Source organism: Gracilinanus agilis, chromosome 3 (assembly GCF_016433145.1).
Source record: "Gracilinanus agilis isolate LMUSP501 chromosome 3, AgileGrace, whole genome shotgun sequence".
NCBI lineage: Eukaryota > Metazoa > Chordata > Mammalia > Didelphimorphia > Didelphidae > Gracilinanus > Gracilinanus agilis.
Genome location: NC_058132.1, coordinates 243,491,812 through 243,512,579, shown reverse-complemented (window position 1 = coordinate 243,512,579; position 20,768 = coordinate 243,491,812). Strand labels below are relative to the sequence as shown.

At 32.7% G+C, this 20,768-nt stretch overlaps 1 protein-coding gene across 1 annotated transcript in view; it reads left to right on the top strand.

The window, feature by feature from the left end:
- Window positions 1-20,768, top strand: part of AGPS (alkylglycerone phosphate synthase) — a 166,510-nt gene that overhangs the window by 98,303 nt on the left and 47,439 nt on the right. The window contains exons 12-14 of the mRNA XM_044669753.1: window positions 10,752-10,803; window positions 14,519-14,595; window positions 18,352-18,464. Of these exons, the coding sequence (XP_044525688.1) occupies window positions 10,752-10,803; window positions 14,519-14,595; window positions 18,352-18,464 (242 nt within the window). The remainder of the gene's footprint in view (window positions 1-10,751; window positions 10,804-14,518; window positions 14,596-18,351; window positions 18,465-20,768) is intronic.

Below are 20,768 nucleotides of genomic sequence, written 5' to 3'. Positions count from 1 at the left end.
AAGTCTGTGGATATAATTAGACTTCCTTCAGAATTCCCTCAACTAATCACAGTATGTTCCTCAGGAAAACTAGTTTCCTGGCAGTCGACTGCTAGTCAATTGATGATAGATAAATAATTATCATAAATATTGATGATAAAGATTATAACTCATCTGATTGTGAATGATATGATTGGAAATCAGCCACAGCTTCTGAGGATGAAGCTGGATACCTCTCTTTCCCTTCAGACTTCCCTGAAACTCTTGAGGCTGCCTCTTTCACTATTGTTGTCAGGTGTTATATTAAAAGGAGGTCACCACTATCTTTTGGTGTATATGAAGATGATGTACGGAGAGGATAGGATGGCACTTCTTTATAACAGTTGCCCAGGCAGGATCCTTCAGGTCAAAGTGATTTATCCCTTCAGGACCCACCTGGGGTTAATTGATATTATTAAATTGGGCTCTTCAGCTGGGATAACGTTGGTAATCTGACTGTGTTGGCTCCTTTCCCAAAATAAGTTTTGGAAACCAATTCAGGAAGGTTCTTTAAACTTTAAATATATTTGGTAAGAAGGATAATGTTAAGGGATTAAGGTATTGGGAGACCCTACTTTAAATTGCTACTAATGAATCTCTAACTGCAGGCAAATGAAGGAATCAAGATGATAGCTTCTCTCTGGTCCAGCCTGGACAGGGCTAAACCAGAGTAGGCAAATTGCTGGGAAATCTTCAGTAGATCTTAAGCCTTAACAGTTGAGATATATCCACCCTTTCCACCCTCTTCTTCTTCTCCTGCCCACTTTCCAGATCCCTCCCGGGCCCTGGGAAGCCTAGATAGCTAAGATGATGAAACCGCTAATATCTAGGGGCAGTAGACACAGAGATGGTGGTCAAATACAAGTTGATAATGGTACAGGAAACACAGGAGGAGCTTGCAGGGTAGTGTTTGCAACTCAATCTCCAAAGACCAGGATCCACACTGATCTCTAGCCTCAGGACAGGTTAAAGACCCCAGAACCTCTCTCAGGGTTCTTAACTGCTCTCTCCTGCGTCCCGCATGCCTCTCTGGGAACATTCTATCCAACTGACTTATCTGTCAATCATTGAGTGAACTCCAAGCTCCCAGAGATTCAATATAACACAGGTCAACCCACAAAAGGTCAGTAGATGGTTTAGTTTATAACAAAGAATGGGTTTGAATCATCCCTGCCAGTTGATAGAGTTCCAGTGGAAGATATTTATTTGTGTACCCTGCCTTATGTATCTTTCTACTTTATTCCATCCAGCTGGTAAAGTGATTTTTCTAAAACATAGGTCAACCACATCACCTTTATTCAGTAAACTCCAGTGGTTTCTTGTCATCTCCAGAATCAATAAAATCCTCTTGTGTTCAACCTTTCCACCCTTCTTACACTTTAACTCCTTACCACATAACTCTTTTTAAAAAACTCTTACCTTTTGTCTTAGAATTGATATTAAGTATCTATTAAGTTTTAAATATTAGACTGAAGCATGATAAGGACTAGGCAATGAGGTTAAGTGACTTGCCCAGGCAGTTGAAGTTAAGTGCCCCCTTGCCACATAGCTAGGAAGTGTCTGAGGTCAGGTTTGAACCTAGGTTTTCCTGACTCCAAACCTAGCACTTTATCCATTGAACTACCTAGCCATCCATTACATACTCTTTAATCCAGTAATACCGACTTCTTGGCTGTTTCATAAACAAGACCCTCCATTTCTAGGCTTTCAGAATTTTTTCTGGATTTCTTCCATCCCTGAAATGTTCTCTATCATCTCCATATCCTAGATTCCATCAGATTTCAACTAAAATACCACTTTCTGTAGGAAGCTTTTCCTAATCCCATTAGTTCTCTTGCTTTTCCTTTGTTAATTACTTCCTGTTTATTCTCTATATAACTTGTTTGTATTTATTTGAATGTTTTCTTCCCCATTATGTGTCAGCTCCTTGAGAACCAGTGCCTTTCTTTGTGCTCCTGGTGCTTAAAAGTGCCTGGCACATAGTAGACACTTTTAATCAAATGTTTATTGACTGACCTGCTGACTGATGTTATATTGAAACTCTGGGAGCAGAGAGTCTCACTGTTGATTGACAGGTGAAGACCGTTGGACATCAGAATGTTTCCAGAGGCCATGAGGACAGGGGAGAAAGCAGTTGGCCAGGGTGGTATAAATACCCTGGTAGCCCTAGCTTTTGGTTCCTTTCATTTCCCTTGGACCTGAGATCTGTGGACCCTGGTCTATTGGGATTTGTGACTTGCTTGGTTCAACCTTGCAAGAACTCCTGTCCTGTACCTGATTAACGTTGCCAACCTGTACCCAGACCATTACTCTTGTTATTTTACTGTCCCCTAGATATTTAGGAATTCAAACATCTTTAGTTATCTAGGTCTCCCAGGGCCCGAGAGGGATCTGGGAAGTGGACAGGAGAAGAAGAAGTGGGTAGAAAGGGGTGGTACCTGAAGGCTGTGTAGGCATAACATCTGGCAAGAAGAAGACGAAGCAGCTGAAAGACATCAAACAACAGCTTGCTTGTTCTGGTTTGGCTGTGGCCAGGCTGAGCCAGAGAAGCTAAACAAGCCAGAATCATTCACCTGCCTACAGGTCTGAGGGATTACTATTATCAGCATTAGTTTAGGGTTTCCCAGTTCTTCTTCCCATTTCCTAATATTCCTTCTTTGCTAGAAATATAGATAAAGCTATTCAAGTACCTTCCTGGAGAGGTTGTGTCATCACTTCTCTGGGAAGGGAGCAACGCAGTCAGATAAACGTGTCCAAGGCTAATAGAGCCCAATATCCATCATTAATCAACTTCAGGTGGGACCTGAAGGGATACCATCTACTTGACCTGAAGGATCCTTACTGGGCACTGTTATAAAGGAGGGAGGTGGTACAATATCTAGCTAGGTGGCAAGACTCAGATCTCTTGCTCTAGCCACATATCTGAACTGTCACTGCTGTTACCCAATTAGCAGTGGTAGTATTCAGTCAACCCCTCATCTCTCTCTATCTCTATCCACCCATTTATTTTATAACACTGACTGAAATTGCAAAGTTCCCTTGTTACTCCTTTTTGCCAATTCTTTGGCATTTTGCTGATTGCATCAAAGCCTAGAACATTGTATTGCCTCTTTTATGAAATTCATAATCTTCAAAAAGGTCTGAACTAATTACCTACACCAATAAAAACAAGTGGATGAAGAATTCTAGTTGTTTAGAGTAAAGTATTCAGTTGAGCTCATTGGACAGATAACATAGATGGGAAGTAGACTAATTCCAGATTTGAATGAAAGAAGGAAAGCCTGCAAGTTGGACTTTTGCAAAATGGTATATTGATTTTAAAGATCCTGAACCAGAAATTATTTTAACATTAATATTTTTTCATTGATACTGTATCACTGAAAAATAGTCTCTGATGTATCACAATTGTGAGTCACTCAAAAAGCAATGGAAAAATACACATTGGACAAAATAGACTGAAGCATGTTACCAACAACTAATTATTACATACAAAAATTGATGTAAAAGATATAATTGTTAAGAATGACATGGAAATTACAAGTAGACTCTGCTTTACTCGTTATCAATGTGATGCCAAAGAGACCTAAAGGAATGCCCTAAGCATGTTGGGGGTTCTATTTCCTTATTTCATTACAAATACTACCATTAAACATGCTGTATATGTCATGATTCTCTCTCAAAGTATCATTGTAAAATATATTGGTTATGCTACCCTGTTTTCCTTATGGGCCACAGGAGAAAAAAAAGACCACACGTTCAATTCAGATATGTTTCAGCTAACTGTAAGTTTCATGTTCAGACATATTCAAAAGATCACTTTATTCAGGATAAAATGTACATTTATATAACATGATAATAAATGTACATTTGTTTATTAATTTCCAGGGCATGTAGACTGTTCCCCTTGGTTATGGCTCAGAATTAGAAATTCTATTTAGTAATACTACTATTAGAAAAGCCCAATAAATTATACAGTTTTAAACCTTAATCTTTCAGTTGATAGCAAAAGAATTCAGATCAATTAAAATAGATGGCACATGGTTTATAATTGTGCCAAATTCCTGATTGAATAATGAGTTGGCTGCTTGTAATCCTTCACTGTCATTTCTTAACACTTCCATTTTGTGATACTTTTCACACTCAAGCACTCAAGTTGTATTGGAAATGGCAACCTATATTTTGGATAAGTATCTCTTGGGAAGAAGAATACATTTTTCACAAATAGCAAAGTGTACATCTTCATCACTAAAGGAAGTATATTAAGAAACTCTTTGCTGACTGCAGAAGAATTCTACTAAATTCTTTCTTCTCTGCATGAGGAAATAACCTCTTTCAATATCCTACTGCCTGAGAGGAGGTAGAAAGGAAGATGCAGTAGAATAGAAGATTAATGTGATTATTTCTGATAAATGGCAGTCCAGTACAATGACCAACTTTATTCAAGTAGATTGGTAAGTGATTGATTCTTAAGGCTTTTCTTTCTTAGGAAATGCCTATCCCTTCCCTCTCTTCCTTCTACTTCCCACACCAAAGTAATTTTGACATTTCTTTAGGTATTCATCAACTAATCTTAATAGTATTAACCAGGCATAATGTTTTGTAACTTTCTAATTTCATTGACTTTTTTTTTTTTTTTTTTTTTTTTTTGGCGATAGCAGTGATGTACTTTTGAGAGTTTTTTTTGTTTTTGTTTTATTTTTAGGAAAAATAGGAAAAAAATTAATTGAGTAGAAAAGGTTAATTCTTTTTAACCCAAAAACAAAACAAGGACGTTGTGCCATTATTTTTAGAGGGAGTCATTAATTTCAATAAAATATAAAGTATGCATGCTCTATATTATTGCTAATATTCTTTTTTGAAAATTCTTGAGATTTTAATTACATAAAATAAATTATTATTCACATATACAACTAAATTATGTATAGAATTAAATTATTAGAATATGTGAAACTAAATTAAAAGAACTATTATTAGAATATATTTCATGCAATATGTTATCTTATATATAAAACTAAATGATTAAAACCAGTACCCCCTTTACTGTGCTAAATTGGGAATTCTTGGTACCTACTATGTGCATCACAGTTTCAAATAACTTTTTAGTTAATAAGGTTTTTTCTTTTAGTAAGCAGGGTTAGAGCATCAACCTTAGAACAGGAAGGCCTTGGTTTGAGTCATGACTTTGATGCATACTAGCTGTGTGACCCTGGGCAAGTCACTTAACCCCCCCTCAGTGCTCCAGGAAACTGACAAAAGTTACAAAGAAATTGCCGGGCTATAGCATGGAGAGAATTTCCACATCAAGAGTTCCCTGTACTTTCATAGGTATGGATAGCCTAAACTACCTTCATACCCCTTCATACCCCTTCATAACAAAATAAAATAGAAAAGCTTAAGGTTAGAATTTGTAGAGAGAATAATAGGTAGTGATAGATTGTTTCCCTAAAAAGAACTCCTGGAACTTTATTGCAAGAACTAGCTTAGAATGGTAAGGACTAAGAACTCACTGATTTTCTTTTTCTTTTTTTTAAAGTACAGTCCCCTAGAAATATTAAAATTTAATCTCTTTTAGGACATTTAGTTCTATGTCAGACAAAGTATGAAATGTTGGAAGCAGTTGGCTTTTTATGGGGCACAGGGCTTAAAGTCAGTATAAAATTTTCTTTTTCAGAATTATCATCATGTCTAAAAATTAACTTGGCTCTATGTCCATTTGCTATATTGCTATTATATTCCTTACCTAGGTGTTGTTTACGCCTCTTATTTTTATGGGCCCTACCCAACAAAATTGATTCATCTTAGAGCCAGTTCTTTGACTTTCAACAGTTCATTTATGCCACTTTAGCTTAAGAGAGAATATGAGAGCTAATCAGTTCTATATATAATATTTCATATTCCTTTTCATAGGTAAAGGAGGAAAATATTTCAGTCGTTTTCCTTTCATTTTGAATTATCTTAGTCCCTTATATCTTTATGTGAGAAGAGAATTTCTTTTTAAACTATTGAAAGGGAATTCATGATTCAAGATGAGGATTTTTCTTTTTGGTTCTTGTATAATTATAAGGTAAGATAATAGTTGCAAATGAATTTAACATAAATAGCCTTAGATGCACCATAGCTTTAAAAATTAGTAGCAACAATAATTGTTAGCAAGAGGAACTCATTACTACATATTCACTTTTTTCTATCAGAAAATTAAGATGTTTCATATCATTAGAGTAGGAAAAATACTCTTACACCGATTTAGAAGATAAAGTTAAGGATATTCATTAGAAAATTATTTTAAAAACCCATTGTTATGTGTCAGTATGCTATTGATACTGCACAGGTTAAATGGACATTGTTCCTGCCCTCTCAGAGATTATAATTTAAATCACTTATTACCACAAAATTTTTGTAAGTATATGCTTAAAGTAGGTTTTAAAATATTACTTAAGTAGCCAAACTGATAACTATTTTTACAGTAAGACTACAAATTCGTCCTCTTCCAACCTTTTTAAAAAGCAGTCTCTAATTTTTTTTGTTCAACTTGAGTATTCAGATTCTTTTTCTAACAGTTGAAGAGCAGAAATATATGGTTAGGAGCTGAGACTGATTGACTTTTGTATTCAATTTTACCAGAATCTTTTGATGTTTAATAATAAAATGTATTTATTGGAGAAATTTTTGCAAAATCTGAATCTTAAAAATATTAATAAATGGCCATCTGTATTTTTCTGGCACTCTAATCAAGTTAATCTCTGCTTCGCCTTCTTGAAAAGGGTTCCAAGAAGACACTGGCAATTTTATATGGTTATATTAGTGTTCATGTTTTAGAGGGCTATTATGAATCTATACTTCCTTTGCTTAGGAGAAAAATGCAGATGTTAACATTTCAGAATTTGTTGTAACCATATTTTCTATAGTTTTCTTACTGATAGCTTAAGTATATAGAGTACAGATTGATGATGGTGAAGTGAGTATGTGAAGGCCTCATTTCTTTTAAACTAGAAAAAAAAGTTACTGTTATAATTTAGTGCACAGATTGCACAACCACAAGTTTCTTTTTGTTTGACTGTCCTAGATCCTCTGAAGTTTTAGATCAGGTCCTTTATTCTCCAAACAAGTTAAAAACCAATTCAACCTTTCACAGTGGTTCTGCATACCTACCAGCAGAGGTCACTTAAAGCAAATACCTTAAAATTTTTTTTTTCCCTTTTCAGCTCACTATACTTTCTAACCTTGCTTAAGTGAAGAATGTGAGATTGAATTTAGAGCACCAGTCATTAGTATTTGTGCTATTTATAACTTTTTTTGGGGAAAAATATACTGGGGTTTATGTCAGGTAACCAAAGCACTACTTAATTTCCTTGTCTACAAGATAAATTTTAAAAAAAAGCATTGTAAAATGTATGCTAAGCAAATTTATGATAAAATGTTTTACTACCATTTTCTTATCTTTGGAGCTGTATTTGTTTCCAGTTTGCTGTACTCACATCAAATGGGTTAAACAGCTGGGACAGAAAGATGGTAAATTATAAAGAGTATGCATTCTAAGTTGTTTTAGATTTCTAGATATGAAATGAATTGCTAGTATAAAGGGTGTTTTACTAGAGTATTTGTCATCAGTTTTGTTTTTTAATCAAAAGTAATTTTAATATCATTGAAATCGTTATACACATTGGTTTTTGACTAGTATATATTATTTAATTTTAAAATTACATTGGCTGAGTTTTCTTTTTAAATATTGAGAAGGTGTTTAAATGACTAGATGTGGTTAAAAGATTTATCTTTCTTTGGTGTTTGGGAAATTGGTCCAAGCGTTACTTTATCCATCTTGAAGTATGTATCTTTGTACTTATTTTAGTATTTGTAGCTTATAAAGTAGGTATTATAAATTATTACTCATTATTTATAGATAAGATAACAAAGGGATTAGAATAGTTTAAAGTAGTCCAAGGGCGTATGATTATAAAAAACACAATCCAGGACTTTGCATTAGGATAAAATTTCCTACCACTCTGACCATCATACCCTCTGTAATCCTGGTGATGATAGCCTAGGGTCCCAGATCTCAGAACTGAATATCCCTGCTATTAGCTCAGCCCTCATAACCATCATCTAGAAAATTAACCTTGTGAAGATATTATCTTTTGCAGGGGCTACAATTCTCAATACTGAAGTCCTGGGCACTGTCAAATAGTTGAATTTCAGATACAGCTATGATTTTTGCAGTTGAAATAACATTGAAGAAGATGGATGGCCATCTGCTTTACATTAGCAATATAGACTATTAGATCTTCCCATCTGACTTGTAGCAAAAAATGTTGTCATTTTTTCCTTAAGTGTAGGAACTGTCTAGGTTTTTTGTTTTTACCCTGGTACTTATAGCACTTTGAATATAGTAAGTGCTTAATAAATAAACCCACATTTGAGGGTTATTGTAGAAAATATACTTTATGATCTATAAAGAAATTTATAAAACTGATCTATTATTCTCATCAATAATAATAGAAGTCAGAACCAAAACGTTTTTATTTTATCTTCTTATATAACTCAGAGGCAACATAGTAAGTGGTTGGAGAGGTAAGTTTGAATTTAGGAAGACCAAGTTTTAAGTAGTCTGACATTTTACACTAGAAAGACTGGGATTAGGAATTCCTTGAAGAATCAAGCTGTGCCACTTGATGCAGCAATTTATTTTTTATTGATGAGACAAAGAAAATAGAGATAGCAGGATAAAAATTTTTATTTCAAAGTAAGATTATAATATTTAATGCAATAATATTTAAGTTGCCTTTGCACAGACAAGAAACATTATAGTAATTTATAAAAGAAATTTTCATTTGACATAAACATTGTTAATAATTGTGTGACCCTGGACAAGTCACTCAACTTCTATGCTTCGGGCAATGTATCATGACTTATTGAGTAAGCTGTAGAGGGTTGATGATCCTTTTGGAGACTGTTCCCACTCTAAAAGTTTCCCCATTCTGAGGAAATTATAATTCCTATACTATTTATATATCTACTAATGTAGTTAAACATGACTGCTTAAAAAATTTAAGACGTCAGACTGCCTCTTTTCATTTAAAGCATTACTCAAAACATTATTGTATATAATATATGTATCAAACACTAATTTTACTTTTAGATTTTTATTATACATGTAAAGGCAGCATGGTACACTAGTGGAAAAACCAACTCAGTTTGTAGATCTTAATACTGACCAGCTATATGACTTTGGGCCACTAACTTCTTTTGAGCCACAGTTCATTGATGGATAAAATAAGTATGTTGATGCCTATTCTGCTTACTTTAAAAGAGTTGTCCTGTTGATTGAAAAGGTCCCATGCTATGTGAATAAAAGGCATTGGTATGATTTTGTATATAAATCATCAGACCCTTTCCCCAGAGCCAATGTGGACTTCCTTATAGTGAATGAATTTTGGCAGTTAGTATGAAAGCTGAAGAAATAAACTCTTTAACATGTAAACTAAAAAGCTTTGTCATTTTGATTTTAAAGGCTTGAATCAAAGTAATTTCCGTGATATGTGTGTTCCTTAATAATTGATAACAAGAAGATCATTGTGTTTTTCCTTTTCATGTTATACAGTTGGTTAATGGATTATTTTTTAAAAATTATTAAGCCTAATTCTAAAGAAATTTGCCTGGTAAAATGACCTTGCTTAAAATTATAAAAATTTATAAAATTATTTTGTGTTAAAATTTTGTAACTTAAAAAGAACAGAGACTTGATCACTTTAATGTTAAGAACTAAGAAATCCATTTGTAATGCAGCTGATTTCATTTCAGCATGGAGAATTTAGCTTACTTGGACTTTGATGACTTGAGCAACATACTAAGTTTTTAAAAAGCTTTACAAAGATGAATAACTGTCCACCAGTTTTTCTCCAGCACAAGGGAGTGAACTAGCTTTCTGTTAATATGTAATAGTTTTTGAGTTTAGATATATACTTTTTGTTTGTTTTAGGAAATTTATATATACTTCAATTCCTTAGTGTTGCCAGTTATTATCATCTTGATCTAAACCTTAAAGGATTTTGAAATCCTAGGAATTTTAGGTATAGTTTTCCTTTTGAAATAATCTTAAAGGAAGTCCAAAAGAAGATTAGGAATAGGTCACATATTTCACATTGTTCATTCAAAATGTGTAAGACATAATATTTTATAACGGTTATTTATTGCAGATAAGTAAAAGAATGAAAGTGTTCTGCTTCACAAAAACTTGTAGCAGTTTTTTTTTCATGTTGCTAATATTTTAGGAGCAGTGTGTACCAAATGACAGAAATTCAGTAGTGATTAAGTATAATCCTTTAGGAAACTTTTTTTTTTAATTAAACTTTCTACTTGTCTCGTTCAATTCTAGCATAATTTCTTTTAAGATTTTGCCCTGTGAATTATTGCTGTTTTTTTCCTGGATAAAATTAGACCTATTTTCTTGTTTAAAAAGAAACAATAAAAAAACGAGCCAACACTCCCACTTCCCCCTCCCCATGTTAGATAGTTAATCTAAGTATTTCTCCTTTCATTTCATCTTCATCCTTTCTTGCATATATTTTCATCATGCTTTATTTTATATGACTTTGTAATTTCCTTCCTATTAAGGGAACTCTTTTTTACTTAATATATTTGGACAAATAAGTTTACTTTCACTGTTAATAGTCTCTGTATTTCCACCTTTGGGTAGTGAACATTTAAAAATCCATTTTTCTATCTTTCTTTTTGAACAGAGATGTGCTCCTGCCTCCATTCGCCTCATGGACAATATGCAATTTCAGTTTGGTAAGTAAAGGAATACTAATTAGTAAAGTTATCTATCAACTTGTTCTCTCTTAAGATTCACCTATCCCCTTTGTTTGAAAATTTACAGAATTTTATTATCTATTTTTTGATGTTTATACCAAAATGTAACTAAACATTAAATTTTTAGCTTATTAAATGATACATTCTTTATAATTCCTCTAAGACCATGGTTCTTAACTTAAGGATAGATTTCTATGAGTCTGTGAACTTGGAATGGGGGGTGGGAGAGAAATAGAACATTTCTTTCGATTAGAAATGTGGGCAACAAAACATTATTCTGAGAAAGGATTCATAGGATTCAGCAGACTACTAGAAGTTTTCATAATACAAAACAGGTTAAAAGCTCTTACTCTAAAGCAAATATACTTAGTAGAAATAAACCAAAACTTTGAAGGTCAGGATAAAAAGGTTATTTGTATCATATGTTGAGGTGTAATATATGTTAACTTGTTGGGGGAATAATGTTCATAGGTATACAGAATCTATCTGTAGTTATTTGGACCTAATATATTATATATTAAAAGTGTGGGGAGTCTTTTAGCTACATAAAAATAGTTATTTCTTTGAATTACTTATTCAGTAATTTAGTACCTGAAAGAAACTTAATTTCCATTTCTTTTTTTTAAGGCATTTGTCTCTCATTTTGTCTAGATAACATTTAAGGTTATTCTGAATTATGTATTCCAATTATTAGTATGAATTTTGCTAGATATGGTGATGATTTTGTAAATAGAATCTCTATTAAAATATCAGTCATTAAAATTATTGCTGAAATTGTTTTATATGTATATATGATTTAGATTTTGTGTTAAAATATGTAGTTCAGTCCAAAATAAAAGTTGAAATAAATCTGCCTTTTGAAAATTCTTAGGAAAGAAAATGTTATATTTTCCCAGGGAAACATAAAATAAATGGCATTCAGAAATTTCTGAGCTACTTTTTAGTATTATCTCTGTTCCTCTACATTTTATTAATTATTTAATTGAGAGAGTAAAGCGATATACCACTTTTATAAGGTATAATTTTATCAGTCATCATTTTGCATTGCTTATGGCCATTTAAATTATCAGAGACTTTTAAACTAGACAGTCTTCAGAAATAAATGTCTTAGTATTTTGAATGTTCTGATAAAAATAAAATTAAAAAAAAAATGGAACCTATGATTTTATCTGTGTAGGGAGATTCCAGTGCTCTGCAACAATGTTGTTAAACCTTGCCCTAAGGCACACTGAGAGCTTGTCACTGACTTTCCCAGGGTTGCACAACTACTATCCAAGGCTAGCTTTTTGTTAAACTGTACTCCCTCTCTGTGGACATGGTTTTGTTTGATATTTGTTGGGGAATACCTGTTGTATCAAAACAAAATTATCAACAGATCTAGTAAGATGAAGCTTAGTGCTGAACATTTCAATTTCATTTCTACCCTACATTCCTTTGAAATATCTGGGAGCAGCAACTTCCAATTCCCATGACACGCATCTTTAGTAAGAGTAGATCATTCTACCCTTAATAACAAAACTTATGAAGTCAAAAAAGGGATAGTGAACTGACTTTGGGAGTGCAAAATAAACAATGAAACATGCCCATTTTCTACTGTTATGACACCATATTGGAGAACTTTCCAAACTTTAGAAATATTCTTGGAGACTCAATGGGATTTTAATTAGTTATCTTCATCTGACTATCTACCAATGTATCCAACCTGCAGTCATGTCATGTATGTACATGTTTGCATATTTAAGTGCTTTTGTTAACCATATGCATTTCTCATCCTGATTTTTACCGTGCCTTTTATCCCAATTAAAGTAAAAGATGAGATGAAATTGAATAACTTCTAGTGCAGGCCTGAGCTACATTGGATAGTCATTAAAGTTATGTTGATTCACCTACACATCGTGTATGGACACTGAAATTAGGAAATATTTCCTTTATTGACCAAATGAGATAAAACAACATATATAAAATGGACATTATTACACAGGCAATATTAATTTAGAAACAAATAGATATTGCAGTTAACATACTCTGATAAATACTGTTGCTTGACCCACTAAAATTCCAACAAACAAAAGTTAATTTCTCCCAAATATAGGTGTAACCCTTCTAAATTCTTTTTATTTTCCTTTTGGAATAGTAACTAGAGAGAAGAAATGTTTCCAAATCAAAGTTCCAATTCAATGCTAAGAAGGTCTTTGTGCCATGATGCCTATCAGGACAGACATATACTAGAAAAAATTAATTTATTTTAGAACAACATTAATGTAGACAATTTACAAAACAGAATTTCCCTTATTAATGATCCAGGAATTCAAAGTATTATTTGAAACAGATATTTCTGACTGATGTCTTATTGTAGCCTGGAGGAGGTAACCTGCAGGGATCTTGAAGGCAATGCTAGTGGAGCCCAAGCTCTGGCAGGTCCTGTAAAGTTGGAAAGGCTTTGTGCACAGGCTCCACTAGAGGGCTGTATGTTGTCTGAGAACCAGCCTAGTTATAATCAAAAAGGTTCATTACAAAGTTGATTGAAGGATGATAGATTTTTTTTTGTTACATCAACTTTCAAACACCAGCTACTAACTGATAAAGGAGTTTTGATGGTCTCTGTTACTAGAAGGATTACCTAAAATGTTGAAATCACTGGTCTTGTTATATTGAAGTACAAGAATTCACCTATTTATCACGTGATATCGTGTTGATCTTTTGATTTCGGAAGACTACTTATTTAAAACCAATAGAAATGTATTATATAAATGATATCATCAGGTCTTTGATCTTAAAATTCAAATGATCAAGAGAAATAGCAATTAGGTATCCATGTTAAAATATTGTAAATAAAAAGATTTTTAATCTGTTGTTGCCAAGAATTTTTTGTAGTTCGATAGAATGCTTCAACTGGTTTTCTGTTTTCAGTTTTTAAGGATTTAAGTTTTTAAAAGTAGTTTAATAGGACTTAAAAATTCCATGTAAGTGGTACTCAACCTTTTTATGAATTGGGCTCATAGCATGAAGGCCAGATGTGTGGTCCTTAAAATGGAACAGTCATGGGAGTTTTTAGAAGTTGCTGCTAACAGAAAACAATGGAAAAACAGTAAAAGGCTTTCATCTCAATTAAGCTCAGTCCTGAGGCAAAGATGTTAATTTAGCAGACTCTGAGACACCATTTATGCTATTCTGGCAATTTTAATTCTCTGCATGTAATTAAAGAAGCAATTACTAGTTTTATGCCAAGAATTCTGTGTGAGTGACATAACCGTTAAGAAAAAACTAAACCAAACTTGATATTGACTCAATGTTTGGTGATTGATCTGAATGGTTTCTGAATAATTAAAAAAATACAAATGAAACCAGTTATCTTTGGCTGCGCTCTTAATGAAATAAAAGTTAATGAAGTTGCTTTTATTATGTACATACATGTAAATGAAAGATAATCTAAACTAGATTTATATTAATTACATTTATTTTTTCTTTTTAAATATGAAAAAAGGCTTAAGAAATAAAAGATTATTCTTGTTTTTCTTTTGAATACGTTTACTTCATATTCTCAGTGTCAATTCCATTAGGAGGTTTTTAGCTCTTATGTTCAAAAATATTAAAATATTGTCAGTAGACTTTAAAATTATATTTAATATTTTTGCTGCTAGAAAATCATGAATTTTGCTATTGCTTTAAAGTATACTCTTTTTCTCTATTTTAGGTCTTGCTCTTAAACCTCAGGTTTCCTCTATTTTTACATCATTTTTGGATGGATTGAAAAAGTTTTACATCACAAAGGTATTTATTTTTGTAAATTTAAAAAGCAATAAAGACAAGTAATTTGGAAAATTTTAAACCCCATAAAGCCATTTTGAACACATAGAAAATTGTACAACTTAAACTTTTATATTGTTAAGTACAGGTTTGCTTTCTTGTTTTCAGAGTTTTTTTTTTTCAGAGCAAACACATTTTCATCCTTGTAACCTTTATTGTTCTTTATTAATGTGCTTATTGCTCATTTTGAAATTGGAAGTGCTGAGTGTATTATGTTGCCTTTTGGGGGGCAATTTTCCAGTTTAGAAATAAATGTGCTATCAGAAATGACTGTTTTTGAACAGTATTATTTAGGTGACTGGGTCTTAAAATTTATGTTGGTCACCTGACTATAAATTTCTTCTTTCTGAAAAGAATAATTAAATTACTATATTATAAGGAGAGAGTGTTCACTTATGGTTTTATCTTAGACTAAGACAAGGTAAACTGGGTAAATACCATTTTAGCACTGAAAGCAAAATTCTGATACCTTCTATTGATCATTCACATATTTGTTTGTCCTTTAGGAAGAATAGCAGTGGTAATTCCAACTTGATTTTGCTTCTTGTCCAAAATCATTTTAACTAAGGCAGTGATAATCTGGCATAGTTGTGACTCCTCAAAATTCCCTTCATGATAACTGAAGCTGAGTCATTTTCTTTAATAGCCCAGGAACCAAATTTTGATTCCTTGTACTTAATTTAAATGAAGCTTTTTTTGTATCATAGATTATTTACCCCAGTTTCATCATGTTAAGATGACAGCAGTTGAAATAATGCATTTTAACTTGATTGCATTTATTAACATTAAAATTTGTCAAGAGGTTACAGAATCATTTACATTTTTGATAGGACATGAATGTGAAGAATTTTTGTTCTGTGAAATCTTATCTGAAAGTTGCAGCAATAATTGTGAAATTATCAAGATCTACCATTCTTTTCATTGGTCTTACAATTTTTCACTTAGAATTATTATATACCATCTGATTTGTGTCTTAAAAGAGAGATTTCTTAGGTTCTTTAGAAGCCCTGTCAAGCAGGAAATTGCCATTGGTATTGCTTATTATGTATGCTTTGCCAGTTGAAGACTTTGTGAAGTAGAATAATAATCAGATTTGGTTCTGAAGAACAGTTGAAGACAGAACTCCCCTTCTCTCAGTAGAAAGGTAGTAGGCTGTGTGGGGCAGAATAATGTAATATTATCATAGAGTCACTGTAGCCATTGGTTTTGTTTAACTTTTTATTTTTCACTAGAGGGGCTTCAGTGTAGTTGACAGGATAAGGATTATGTAATAAAATAACCCCTGTAAAGAAAAAAGATATCAATAAAGTCTTTTTTAAGGAACAGAATTGTTATGCACTTTAGTTTTAGTCTAAAGTACTTTTCCATCTCTTTCATTTGCTATTTTGCTAGATATCTTCATATCCCCACCATTAGGAAATCCTATAGTATTTACAATAAGATTTTCTTCAGTTCCAGCCATGGTGTAATACTGATTACATCTATCACTATTGATTGTTGACATTTCTTTGTTGCTCTTTTGACATTACTAAAAAGTCTAATTTAACAAAATGTATACTTTGAGTATGAAACTCTTTTTTGTTGTTAGATTTCCTTCCAATTAGAATATAATTTGTTTACCAAGGTTTTGAGGCTTTTTGAGGAGGTTTTTTAAAATTTTATTTTCATAGACTCTCAAATCAAAATGGAGTACTGTACTATAATGGCCATCTAATACAACTTGAATTTGAAAAAAGATCTATCAAGCATTAATCTGTCTGCATTTATAGATTCTGTCTAGGGTTTTCTGAAAGATTCTTATTGTTATTTAAGAGTTCTGATATCTGTAGGAGTACTTCCTCTAGGAATATAAATCATATACCCCCTCTATCATGTAGTAGAGCATGTAATAAGTTACTGTGGCTAAAAAAATTCATCACTGACTGCCATTTCTTTCTTGTGAGAAGACTTTCCAAGCTCATATAGTTTGGGCCTTGATTAATAAACACATAACTTGTTGCCTTCACATATTCAAAGTCTTTCTAGTTTTGCAGGAATTGTAACAGTTTATTACTCTGGCATAGCACTTGATTTAAGACATTAAATTAGAGCTTTAATGGAGGAGCATTTTAATAAATCCCCATAATATAGCATCCTCATTGCTATAGTTCTGTTAATGATTTTATTCTTTAAAGATATCAGTGCTTTATTGTTTCCATAGAAATCAAAGTTTAGCAAACTTTTGAATTTCTTAACAGCTGAAGTTGATTTCTCTATAGCTCTATAGAACCTCTAGAGGTTCTGCCTTGCAGTTACTGATACTTGTTTTTCATATTTTGCCATAATGCTGCATAAGCTGTTCCTATACCTGAGATGCAAATAAGATTTGTTTTTATTCTTCAAAGTAATGAGTACCACTTAAGCTTATTTTTAAAGTAATAGTACCACTATTACTACTGCTGCTGCGACTACTACAATCTGATATTTATAAACTAGCTAGCTAACCAGAACACTTATTAAGCACTTTTGATATTTCAGGCACTGTGCCAAGCACTGAGAATTCAAATAAAAGCATGCCAGACTACTCTGCCCCCAAGGAACTTTTTCTAATTGGAGAAAATAATACTTAACAAGGAGCAAAAAAACCTAAGGTGGCAGGGGTGGAGATATCTGGGAATTGCTTTGGAGTCCAGATCCTGAGAAAGTGAAGTCCAAAGCAATCCTGTCAAAGGCTAGGCAATTTGAAGAGATGGGGAGGGAGGAGTCAAGGTGATTGGCTTGAGTAAGATACTAAGGCTAGAGATAGAAAAGTTATTTCATTTGATCCTCATAACAGCTCCAGGAAATAAGTCTTGTTATACCCATTTTCTAGGAGAAGAAAGTGAGACTCAGAGAGGTTGTTATTTGCCTAAGGTCAGAACAAGATTTTGAACCACTGTTTTAAAACTCCAATCCCAGTGGTATTTATTGGATTACCTAATCATATCTCCTCCTAGCCTTGTTTGGTCAATCATTCTTTTCTAGCTTTCTGTTCTGCTGGGATATTGTTATTTATTTTTGCTTTGCTAGACTTAGTCTTTTGTTCTTTCTCTTTTAGTAGCTGTATTACCAGAAGTATGAAATGTGGAAGCATTTATCCTTCTAGCAGTGTTTTACTGACTGCATTCAATAACTCTCAGTTGCTAGTTGACATATTTTAATTCAGTTTTCCTTGGCAATTGTTGAGGAACATGCAAATTCTTGTCTTGCTTCACTCCACTTTACCAGACATGTCAGCACATTGCAGCTACAGTAAAGGAACTTAGAAAATAGTCTGTGTGCTTAGAGGTAGAAGAAATTGTGCCAGGAACTTCTTCAATGGAGAATGTTCTAAAGGCAAAAGAGAATGAAGCAGCAAGTGTTTTATGGGGAGTCTGTCTCTTCATATGCATTTCTTCACAGTGTTTGTAATTTATGAAACTTTATTGTTTATTTACTCGCCACACTGCATTAATAAAATAAATTATAGACCTAAAAACTAGAAACTTACTAAATAATTTTACATGGTTTTAGTTTGTTTTATTTACCCTGTTGAGCACATAATTGCTTTTCAAAGGTCTTCACATATAAAGCACATACTTAAACCTTTTTTAAAAGTTGGTGGCTTGGGGGGAGTAGGTGAGGAAGAGAAAGAGTAAAATGTAATTTGGTTCTTTATTTTGAAGGATATGATTTGTCCTAATAAAATTATTTTCATTTCAGTTTAAAGGATTTGATCCCAACCAGTTAAGTGTAGCTACATTACTCTTTGAGGGGGATCGAGAGAAGGTTCTTCAACATGAAAAGCAAGTGTATGATATAGCTGCCAAATTTGGGTATGATTTTCTTAATGTCTATAATTCTTAAAAATGTATCAATGCAAAACAGAAGCTAAAGTTAAAATGATATCCCTATCCAAAATACATAAATTGGTTTATTTTACCCTGCTTGTGTTACTGAATTTGTAATTATTCAGTAATGTATTTTGAATGACTAGATATTTAACTTTTGCTTTTGGTTGCTTCATAAGCTTTATCAGTTTTACAGAAAGTCAGACCATTCTGTTTTATTTATCTGACATAGCATTTTAAATGATCTTTGTTAAGTCTTTGAATTAGTTCTTACAATGTTTTTGAATTTGTTTTTATGATGTAAAATATCCAACAGTAGCAGTGTAGTGAGAGAGGTCCATATTGTTAGGTTAATATTTAGTGGACAGTATTGACAATAACATATGAATAAAGCAAGATATTAGTATGTTTTTAAAAGGAAATTGTGTTTAATCAAAAGCATTTGATAAATTATCTATAACCCACCCCCTGTCACTGATTGTTTTATGTTGGTACAAAGAAACAGAAAACATTTCACTTCTGTAACAGCCTGAGTAATGATAGGGTGGTTTCTGTCTGTCTGATTTGATGGATTACAAGACTGATCAATGAAAACCATAGTGAAAATGTCATTTGTCCCAGCAACATTTTTCCCCCTGTCCTTTTTGAAAACATAAACTGACAGTTTTGCAGAAACTATTGTTTACTGTTGCATATATAATACAGATTACTCATATTTGTGATCCATTTCCCAGTAAGTTCTTCGTGTTTCTTTAAATTATATTACTAGAGCTTACTCTTTAGAAATATACACTGTACTTATATTCAGGTCTAAATAATCTTTGTAAATATTTATTATCCTTTCTATTTTGCTTTATGTCATGGGAGGCACATTAGTATTTGGTATGGAAATAAAGGTCTTAGAATATTCTGTTTTATGTATTTTTTTTATATACACCATGAATAAACTTTTACTTTTTATTGCTAGGATTAAGGGGATTGAATGGCAGAAGTGTAGTGTTCTTGAGGAAGTGATCTAATTAATCTTTACCCAGGCCAAGTTCTTAGAGTAGTGTTTATTTTTATACTCTTCTTACATATTGCAGATTATTATTACTTTTTCCCTATTCTGAAATTACCAAGTATATTGGAAGAAAAAAGTAAGATTCAATAACTTTTAACTTCTCTCCCTTCCTTCTTAGCCCAGTGCCTGCCTCTTCCTACTTCCCCCCATTCCCCCCCTACCCCTACCTTTCTTTTCTTTACTGCCCCATTTCCTCATCAGAAAAAGCTACTAGTATGTTGGTTGAATTAGCTAAAAAGATAATTGCTCTAGAAAGGGGAGAAAATTTAGTGGCTAAGTAGTAGGACTGGATTTCAGTCATACATACTATTTTTTGCATAGATTTGACATGACCACTGGCAAGGGATTTAACTATTCTGTGTCCATTTCCCAATCTTTAAAAATTTTTGTTTTGGTTTATTATTTCAGTCTTATGTCAAATATTTCATACTTAGAGACTGAGAAACAAAGATGAAATTATGGTAATAGACTAAGATGGAAGAAAGAAAGAATACAACCAATCTAGCCTAAAATGTTGAGTCTTCAAAAACCTTTATAAATTGAATTTTCTTGTAAAACATTTATGTTAGAATTTATGTACCTCAAAACATTAAAATTCTATGCTATGAGTCCTAAAATATATTACTATGATATTGAAGTCAATGTATGCAGAACTGAATTGTTTCACCATTGCTAGGGGACCAGAGTACTATTGCTCTGTGGCTTATGAGTGCAGTTCTAGTTAGTTGCCACCTTATGGTGGTATTTCCTTATATTGCAGCATAAAATGAATCTTTCTTCAATCTAGTTTGTCAATTTTGATTATAAATATTTCAAGGCATATCCCTTTTTGTAGAGCATAGTTTATTTTTGTTTAATTATTACCATAGAACTGACTTACCATAACTGATACTTATCTCTCTCCATCTTTTCTCCTGCTTTTGGAATGGGAATGGGGACAGTTAAATGGTATCTTATTTGGTCTCTAGGAAAGGAAAGGAAAGGATAGAGCCAGGTATTAGCAGGAGCTTTGTGCTCTTATGGTATTTCAATATTCCTCTCCCATAACAGAACAGTCTCTCAGTGGTAAGTGTTAGAGAAGCAATTCAACAAACTTATATGGATGACCTGCACTTCCAAATGATGAAATAATTAATTATTGATGCTTAATCTCATATGGGATCTTTGGTTACCTATCTATACTCTGTATCCTTTCCCATGTCTGGAACTATAATCAAATCAGTACT